General features: G+C 28.8%; 1 protein-coding gene across 1 annotated transcript; it reads right to left on the bottom strand.

The window, feature by feature from the left end:
• Positions 1 to 2826: 2826 nt before the first annotated feature.
• On the bottom strand, positions 2827 to 7842 carry LOC109797543 (uncharacterized). The gene is made up of 8 exons (XM_020357604.3): positions 7540 to 7842; positions 6275 to 6694; positions 4823 to 4982; positions 3968 to 4247; positions 3818 to 3890; positions 3658 to 3748; positions 3491 to 3570; positions 2827 to 3315 (listed from the first exon to the last, which is right to left on the bottom strand). Exons 1-8 carry the CDS (start codon positions 7615 to 7617, stop codon positions 3112 to 3114), a joined length of 1386 nt encoding a protein of 461 aa, XP_020213193.2. The 5' UTR covers positions 7618 to 7842; the 3' UTR covers positions 2827 to 3111.
• Positions 7843 to 10364: the final 2522 nt, after the last annotated feature.

Here is a 10364-nt window from a genome sequence, read left to right as displayed (position 1 = left end):
GATGATTTTATTCATTGACACTGGTGGGACTGTCAAAAGTTCTCTGACTAAACAAAAATGCAATGTTTTTGTTTTGGATCACTGGAATAGAGAGAAAAAGAAATATAAATGGAATAAATATAGAAATAGAAGAGAAATATTCAGGAAAATAAATCTTCATTATATGAGAAGAGCTAATAAATAAATATAATCAAAATATTAAATTTAACAGAAAAAAACTAAGAAATTTACTAAATTATTTTTAACGTAAAATTATTATTTTTATCATAAAATGCTCATTTTTATTTTATAAAAATAAAAGAACACTCCTTTCTCTAAATTGAATAAGCTCAATGGAGAAATGATTTTATAGATGGGATCTCTAGAAACAATTTTTTTATTAATCATATTTATATTTTTCTTTTTATTTCATTTTTTATTATTTTCATTAAAGTATAGTGTAATAGAGTTTGTTGAAGAAAGTTTTTTTTTTTCAATGTTAAAAATTTTGAAAAAAAAAATGAAAATCTTTCTTCAATGTTAAAAAATTTGGAAGAAAAAATGAAATTGAAGAGATTAAAATTTGTACTATGCTATTTTTGTCTTGTAATATGCTATTTTTGTCTTTCTTTTAATATTGAAGGATATGGACGGAAGAAAAAAAAATTTACCATTCAAATTCAATGATAATAAAAGTGAGCGGTCTAAATATGTAATTCGGTAGATTTGCGGATGATAGAATAACTAAATAAAAATTGTGCTTTCTCTCTTTATAAATCAAATAATGAAATTTTTATTTTTCTTGTGCTTCTTCATTCTTTTTCTCTTATTTTTCTGTTAAACTTATTTTTTTCTATTAACTAAATGCATGGCAAAAAAAAAAAAAGGAAAAGATTAAGACTAGAGGATTTAGACATTAAGCACAAAAGTAAGAACCTTCTTTTTCGCTCCTCATAAATCAAATAGATAGATTTTTTTTATTACTTTTGTTTGTCTTCTGGGTTTATCTCTCATTTTTTGTTGTTATAATTGTGTTATTTCTTTGAATTAAACAAGATTACTATGAAAATATAACTAAACAAGATTAATATGAAAATAAAAGATAAGAAAACATCTCTTCTAGTATTTAATTTTTAAATCATTTTTTAAAAAATAATTATCAAAATTTGAATAATTTTTAGAAAAAAAATTGATTGTTAAGTAGTGTAGAAGTATTGTAGAATTGAGAATGAAATCCAATATCTTTACAATTGCATAAAATTTAGGATGTGAGTAGATAACTATTTAACTTTTAATTTTATCCATGATTTTTTTTAATTAGTTTTCACTAAATTTACCTTTTAAATATTCTTTCTTACTTATTTGAACTATGATGACTTTGACAAGAGATAGAACTTTGGAGACCGTGTGATAAAAAATAAATATGTTTCATACTTAAAAATCTTAATTTAAAAAATTATTAAAATTTATTTGGTTGGTTATAAATATTTTTAAAAATATTTACTTATGTTTTTTTAGAATTAATATTTTAAATATTTGATTTTAATAGAACATTCACACATATATATATATTCTAAAAAAATGTTTTTTTGAAAAAAATAAATTCATTAGGTAAACTTTATTATTTAAATATTTTTATTTATCTTGTTTAAAATAAATTTTATTATTTTTAAAATAAGAAAAATATTAAAATATTTTTTTTAGCTTATACATTTTTGTGATCTTATGCATTATAAACTACAATGAAAAATCAAAATTACATGATTTTGTAGAAAACTTTTGAATTTGATGAATTTTAATTAAAGTAATATTTTTATGAAAATAAGAAAGAAAGTCATACATTTTATTTTTGAAAAGATAGAGATTATTGAGTTGTTATCAAGTGTACCAAGGGTATCACAATAATCAAAGAAGTAAATTTAAAATAATAATCACTTGCAATATTTCTTTTTTAAAAAGTTAGATATTATCAAATTATTTGATGATAAACAAATAAGGAAATTTTTTTTAAATAAATAGTTATCACTAACATGATTTTGAGAAAATTTTTTTAATTTTAACCAGATAACAATTAAATTGTTTTATAAAATTAAATTTATGTAAACGTTACTTGAATGTTGTAGTAATTATATTCTTAAACAATTTGTTATTTACATTACCAAAAATAAAAATAGAACATTACCATTTTTTTTCCTAATTAATACCTTGACAATTTTTTAAAGAATTAAAAAATAAAAATATTTCTAAGGTATAACACTTATTATGTTAAAAATTAAAGTAATATATCGTAAAAAAATTAAATTTAAAATCATAATAAGTATACTAAAAATATTTATTAATATTTCTCATTTTTAAATTTCATTATGTATGACATTGAATAAAAAAAATTGTTTCAAAATTTTATAATTGTAATGAATTAATAATTATATGGTGGTCCTTTCACATCATTTCCTCTCAATTTAGAGAAAGATAGATTCTCGCTTGGTTACATAAGAATAATTTTGTGAAAAATTTGACAAAAATAATACAAATAATAATATTTTTAAATAACATACCAAATATGTAAACTGACATTTTTAATTTCTATTCCTCAAAAACAAAAACTTGCTTTATAGCAAAAGCCCTTGGTGTCATAAAAAACATGCTGCTGCTTTTTCATGAAAAATACGCCCATTGGGTTCAATTCCTCATTCATGAAAAATACGATGGCCAACTAACTGAATTAACAAAGTTGCTGCTTGTTCGATGTCACAATTTGTAGTTCATTAAAAAAGTTTTATTGCTATCATTAATCTTTTCTGATTGTGTGGCATAGAAGACAACACATATAGATAAGACTTAAGAGAATGTTTTGAATTGAAACATGTATTCATTTCTTGAATCATCTTTGCAGTACAATATCCCTTTTGTTATCCTAAAATTGCAGCGCAAAACAACCCTTCTTTATCTTTTCACTTCACAGTTTCAAGCAGTCTCAACTCTCAAGGAATGGGATTCTCGTGTATTTTAGTAAAAAATTTACACTTTCTGTGCGAGACTTTTTTTTCTAAAGTAAACTAGTCCATACATAATATTTTTATGTAAAGCCAGACACCGCTAATACTAATAATATGAAAGTGGTATTATCCTACGTCATGTGTCTCTCACATTATTTTCATGATGTTGAGAATCAGTCTGAGGCAGTACCATCTGTTGGGAACCATGCTGTTGATTCAACTGACTAAGCCATCTTCTTCTCCACTTCAAAAACTCAGTAAGAATATAAGCTCCACACATTACAGCTCCAAACCCAGTAAATGTAGCAACTAGGATAGATAGCACAGCTTGCTTATTAAGCTGTCATGCCACAAATGTATCAAAATTATTTACATTATTAGGCATGGAAATTTTGACAATTTTTTTGTCAGTACATTTGAAAGGTGTTGGGAAATATGAGGATGGGAAACGGGAGATTTTCATTGATCGGTCACGAGCCAATCACACAAGTAAACAGAATACAAATTTTCCTTACCAGTGAATAGGAAAGACGTCCGGCAAGAACCACCATAACAAACTGGACAATTCCATAAGCCCAAACATGTTCTCTCCTTACTAATAATAAGTTTAGGGGAATCAGTGTAATAACAAAGGCAGAATTGAAATGTATGTAGTGTTGTCTAAAAGTAGAAAAAGTCCTACCCATTGTTGTGGATGTCATGCTTGCAAGTAGACCAAGTATACAAGAAAAAGGGAGAGAAATGACAACAGCACCAGATCCCATACTTGAAACCTGCCCAATGATATGATTAGGAATTCTAATACACCAAAGGAAACAATATCCAACAATATTAGGACTTACTAGTAGCTGCTCAAGAAAACAAAAGTATGCTAGGATGTTGATAATCACAAGAATGGGAACATTTTGCCAAGTCCTGTGAAAATTCTAGCAATCATCATTAAATAATCTAGAAATATTTTCAGATAAAGAAAAACCGTGGTTTCCCCTTGCCTGTATTGTTGACTTCTGCTCCTTGTCAAGTTTAGTGCTTGGCCATTTAGAACTCTTAAAAGAGTGACAGGTAGGTTCTGAACTTCCTGCTTGCACACATCACATGTTCTGTTGCCTTTAATGCTAAACCATTTAACTGCACACTCTTGATGCGCCAGTGCAAGTTCACCCTTGCAGCTACACTCCATTTTAAGGCTATCACCACCTTCTCCCAATTCAATCAAACAAATTCTGCAAACGGCTTCATCTTCAGGAATATCTTCTCCATCTTCATTTTCAACTGAACCAGAACATTCAGATGCACAAGATGGTTATTAATAGAACTTAATCTGAAGGCATAATTCCAAGTCAATAACTGATATTTTGAAATGTGGAAATTAGCAATGTTATCAAAGCCACATTAATTCTGAAAATGAGGTTTGTGCTGATTCAGCCTGAGACTTCGATAATCTAACTGTTGTGCTACTTAAGAAAAAAAAAACTTTAGTTTGATAATCTATTATGCAGAATAATGAAAAATTAAATCCTAATTCCTTATTAAGAAAGCATATTGTATTAAGTGGGTTAATTAGTCAATGACATGAGAATATTAGAAATTCTGATTCTCAACTTGAACTAAAGGTTTAAAGATCACAAAGCATGACTCGCGGGTAGTTAACTAGTTATGACGATTGTCAGTTTATAACCAACAAAATTCAGTAATTCACCCCATCTTCGAGCAGCTTATAGTTTTAGTCAAGACAAGAAATACATTGTTGAAAGTTTAAAGTTAATAGAACCTTCTTTGGGGTTCATGAAGACGTTGCTAGAATCTTTGATAGAACTTTATTACACAAGCAAGAAAAAGGAGGTTACCAGTATCGTCAGGTGGAGATTTCATAGATGTAGCATTACTCACAGCCAACCGTGGTGTGGTAGGAACTATACGAAACATGCCACCTACATATGTTTTTCCATCTTCTGAAAGCACGGGAACTGAACGAGAACGATGCATCGGTAGTTGTTGTCCTTTTTTCTGTTAAAGGAGGAAAGACTGAATCAGATGAAAGTGGGGGAAAAGTTATCATAGAGACATCAAAATGTCCAAATCAAACTATGATTTGAAAAGCCATAAAAGGACATAATAGCATTTGTTTTACAAGAGTAGCATACCAAACTAAGGTATTATAGATGTTAGTGTAACTTGCAGAAAGGGTTATAAGATTGAATGACCAGGAATTAAAGAATACATCTCATGAAGAACGAAAATTTTAGTGAATTGGAATATATGATTTTAAGCAAGAGCTTTATTTAGATCCACTGCCAATTTTTTCCACCAACATCCAATCGCTTTATCAAAATAGATGGATTTCTCAGGTAATTGTAATCATCGTCAAACTCCTCAATAATGTGTCAATACATTATTAGATGCTAGTGCAGAAAACAAAAGTTTTATCCAAATGGTAGATCAAAATTAAATAGTTTAGCAAATAGGTACCAAGTTTATGTATTTAAACTCTGACTATTATTATATAAAAGAATTTGATGCCGAACTTCTTGCAACAGATGATTAACAGAGACAAACGAATTGGCTGACTCAACTTTACCACAAGCTAAATGACATTATCATAGATATTAATATTTTAAAAGGTGTGCTGTGTGCAGGTGTTAATGCTGTGTGAGCTTGAGCTGTTGAGCATTAAATATCAACTATAAAAAAAATTATTTTATGATATACTTGACAGATTTGAACGGAAGAGATGTTAGGTGCATGTTGCATGAATTCTGAAATAGTAGGATAGTAAGCAGACTTTTGAAAGTGATGATGTGGAAGAAAACCAATGAAGGATGGTTAGCAGACTTTTGAAAGTGATGATGTGGAGGAAAACCAATGAAGGATGGTTAGCAGACTTTTGAAAGGGATGATGTAGAGGAAAACCAATGCTGAAATTACCATATCTATAATGACGATACAACCTGTGTTTTAATAGTTCAAATTTGGAGACCTAAGTGGCCTTCACAAACAAATATTTTGGAACACTAGTAATATGCATGTCAAGAAACAAGAAAAACCCTGATAGTGTGAGAGTGAAATCCATATTTCTAATAAAGCTAACATCTAGCAATCTGTGTATTTATTGTAAATAATACATGCGTTACACACAATTTCATCTGAAAAAATCTATACAAAGCATGGTTAGAAACAATCGAAGTTAAAAAAGAGCTTTTTCCACAATGATTTTTCACTTTGTTGTCAATGTCAATTTATTTTAAAATAAATATGATCATTACTAAGCAACCCATGATAAAAGTTGCAATGCCACTCACATGTGATGCTGGATAGGCAATGTTCCCTCCATGTTCAGACTGAGCAATCGGGGTTACAGGTAAGGATGATATTTTCTTCCCACTAGATGATAGTGTTCTTGAAATCACAGGCTTCTGCAGTGGCTCTGGGGGTGAACCTTCAAGTGTTGGGATGGAAGCCTCTTCTACATCTGAACTCATGTTGTGAAGTTTAAAACTGAGCTTGGTAATATGGGTTTTATTAGTTGATTTATTTTTTGTTGACGAGGATCCTAGGTATTCATTGGTTTGGCTTCTAAGAGATGGAATTAAAGGTTGGTTTGTTCTCAAAAAATCCTCTCTTGTTTCATCCAGCGTTCTTGTGGGTATCTCCAAGATAAGGTTTTTCCTTCTCCCATGTGCATGTCTACTAGGGAGTTCCTCTGTTATTTCGAATACACCCTATACATCAAAAAGCCAAAATGAACTTTCATAAAAAATAGAGGAAAAACTTTACTCAATACTCACCAAAATGCAAAATAATAAATCTAAAAGTTGTACACAAATTTCCCGCAACAAAGCATAGTTTCGCCTTTTTTTTTTAAGCTTGTGCATGGATATTTTAGTGTTTTACCAGTATATAAGAGATATGCTAAGAAAGTAGGCAGCAACGTGATGTGACTTCATGCAAGAATTTCTCTTACTCTTGTATTCTGAACCGATCGCTGCTTACGTGACAGAGGGCTATGTTGGCCGAACCATACAAGTCACTCCAATGAATTGCCATTCAATATAACTACACAAGTTTTTAACTAATCTAGTTTGGAACTCACTAAGATATAGCAACAGACACTATAAAATCAGGAAAATCAATATAAGATATAATATATGTGTTTGATGAGTAATTGGATGCTTTGTTAGCCAAATTCTCAACCTGAGCTAGAACTGAAATTCCTGTTACTTCCAATTGGAAAACTCTTAAGAATCAATAGCTGATTGGCTAAATGTGACAGCTTTGTGTTCATATATACAGCTAAAATTAGTTATAGAGAAGACCAAAGCAAAACTTCTAGTTAGAAAGAGTGAATATGATGATCATTGATCAGGGTATAAAGGTATGAATTGATAAAAAACTGAAACTACTCATGAGTTCTAGTCAAGAAACCAATGTTCTAAAAGTTTTGACACTAAACTTTTGAAAGAACATATATGATAATGAAAGTATTAACTTAGAGGCTAGAGCACAAAAACAAGGAAAACCAAAATATGCAAGTGAAGGAAGAGAGAATATAATAGTAAAATAGTACCTTTTGAATTAAATTATGAGGTCTACTAGAACTGCTTTGGTCATTAATCTTAGGAAAGTCATGTGCTTGAGTTGCCATGTATGAAGGGGTTCAGCCAAAACTCGCAAAAGAGAAAAAAAGCATCACTAGTTTGAGCTGATAGTATTTTGCTGGAAAGAATGACGAAATCTTGCAGCGTTCATTGAAGCTGGAAAAAAGCAGAGGGGGAATTTGGAAAAGGAGAGAAGACAAGTGGCACAAAAAGCTTCAAGCAGACATGTTTCAGCTTTTCTGGTTTTTTAAGGTGTGGGACAAAAGTAAAAAGTTAAGTGATACTCTTGTTAACTAACTTCACTATTCTATAGCATTTCAAGCCGAAAAAAGAATAAATTTTTATGCGAATGGGAGAGAAAAGAGACATATAATTATTCTCAAGACCTCAACTCAATTTAATATTTTTTTGATAAATAGGTAACTAGAACTTTCATTTTTTATTGTTAATAGGAATTTAATGATATACATTGGAACAGAGTATAAGAGCTTATCATATTTATTTAAAAGAACACAAAGTTTAAGGTGGTAATATAATTTTTTCCGATTAAAAGTGGAACTTCATATTTTTTTACTATTATGAACTTAATTCCAATTTAACATAAAATTTAGTATAAGGATTAAAATAAAATTTTTAAAAATTATAGAAATTTTAAAAAAATTAATTTTAATATTAAGAAACTAAAAATATATTTAAATTTGATAAATTTTTAGTATAAAATGACAATAATAAAAACTTATTGTCGCAGATCGCGACGCTTATTATTAAAGTAACTCTAACAGATATAATTAACTAATAGTATAATTTAATATTATCGGTACATAAAAGTTAACTCCATCTATAAAAGACACAGAAGTTAGTACTACATATATTCCATTTTCATAAGAACGAGTAATCGTACAAAATACATTATGATTTGTTTCTTATAAATACGACTTAGGTAGTTTTTTTTTCCTATAATAAATCAAGTATCATTATTTTGAGTATGGAATTATGATTTTTTGTGGATAATAATATAGTTTTGTAAAGTTCATTTCCTGTAAATTTAATTTTCCATTTAATTAGTTTTGCTTATAGTTATAAAGTGTTTTTAGATTTTTATTTAATCATAAATTAACAGAACAAATTTAGATATAATATTATTAATGTTATTAGTATTTTTATTTAATTAGGATTAGAATTTTATTGCAATAATATTATCTAAATAAAATCTTAATTCTGTTGATTAACACTTATAGTATTATATGTAAGTTTTATCTATTAACATATATGATAAGTTGTTGTTTTTATTTTTATAATAATTGTTTTAAAAGTTATATTTATCGAAATTTGTATTTAGTTGATAAAACTTTTATAATTTTTTTTAGTAAAGATAGGAAAGCTTATAAAGATGGTTGAGAATTGAATCTAGATACTCATATTTCTAACTACCTCAACATCTTCCTACCTAATTATTAGGTTAATCTTAGTCGTTTTGATAAAAAATTTATACTAATGATGTATAGAAATTAAAATCTTAAAAAGAATAACATATGTGTAATTAACTCTTCGAGAATATTTAGTTTTACTCATTACTAAATAAGTAATGTCTTAAATCTACCTCACTGCTAACCTGAATTTAGGTAATTTGGTTTAATTTTGGGCCACATACAACAATTTGGTGGTGGTTTCAATAAAAAGAAACAATTTGGTACCTAACACTAACAGTGCGTCATTAAAAGTTGAGAAAGATTTTGTTAGTAGTAGCAGCGATGGAATGGTTCAAATCTTCATCGTTGATCTTGTTCACCATAGAAAATGCAGAATACCATTCAAATGGATATGATGGTGATGGTGTGTATAAAAATGGTTCTCAATTTTTTCATAAAATCCGTCAGACAAATGGATAATGGTTGCGGTGGCAGCGAGGTGCCGTGGTGGAGTCTGACACAATCACCAAACCACATAGGGTCATAGGGATTTTGCTCATGGACCAAATACCAATTTTTGACATTAAACATTTAAGTTAAATATTTATTTCATATTTGTTTAGTTTTAAGGCTAATTTGATGATGAGAAAGAAAGAAATTCACCAGAAGAACAAAAGAGACTAATCTGGTAGTATCAACTACTTTTAGGGTTCAAAGATATTTTTTTAATCAATACAATATATATACAAAGAGAGAGAACGATTGGTATAGAGGTGGTGGAGATCTGATCACTAGGGGTGAGCAACGGGTGGGTTTGGTCGGGTTCGGGTGAAAAATGTCCAATCCATTGTAAACCGACTTTGAAAAAATGTGACCCATATCCGACCGACTGAGCTTTCGATTTGAGGCGGTTCGGGTTGAAACGGATTCAGATTTAAGCGGGTGGGTATAATCGGGTTTGAATTTTTTTGTAAACCAATTTATCTTAAGGAAGATGAAGCTTAAAACGATAAAAAATATTTTTAAAATAGTGTATAAAAATAGAATTAAGGTGACAATAGATGGTGTAAGTAGATTCGTAGTTGAAACATTTACAAACTAAAGAAGCAAAAATAAAAGATAACAAAATTCATAGTTGTTACATGGAAAAGAAATATAAAGTTAGATTACAAAATCATAAGAAATCACAGTCACACAAAATGTACTCAAAATGGAGATAAGAAGATGGAAAAGAAAGACAAAGAAAGAAGCAAAAAGATAACTCTAAAAATGGACTAGTGTGTTGAGAAGTTGAATGAGGAAGGAGAAGACAAAATAAATATCTAAGTTATGAGAAAAAGGAAAAAAAATAAGTTACAAATTGATGACTATATTATACTTGAAAT

This window comes from Cajanus cajan, chromosome 6 (genome assembly GCF_000230855.2).
Source record: "Cajanus cajan strain Asha chromosome 6, NIPB_CcT2T_4, whole genome shotgun sequence".
NCBI classification, from domain to species: domain Eukaryota; kingdom Viridiplantae; phylum Streptophyta; class Magnoliopsida; order Fabales; family Fabaceae; genus Cajanus; species Cajanus cajan.
The sequence above is the reverse complement of the archived record's forward strand: the minus strand, read 5'-3'. Positions and strand labels throughout refer to the sequence as shown.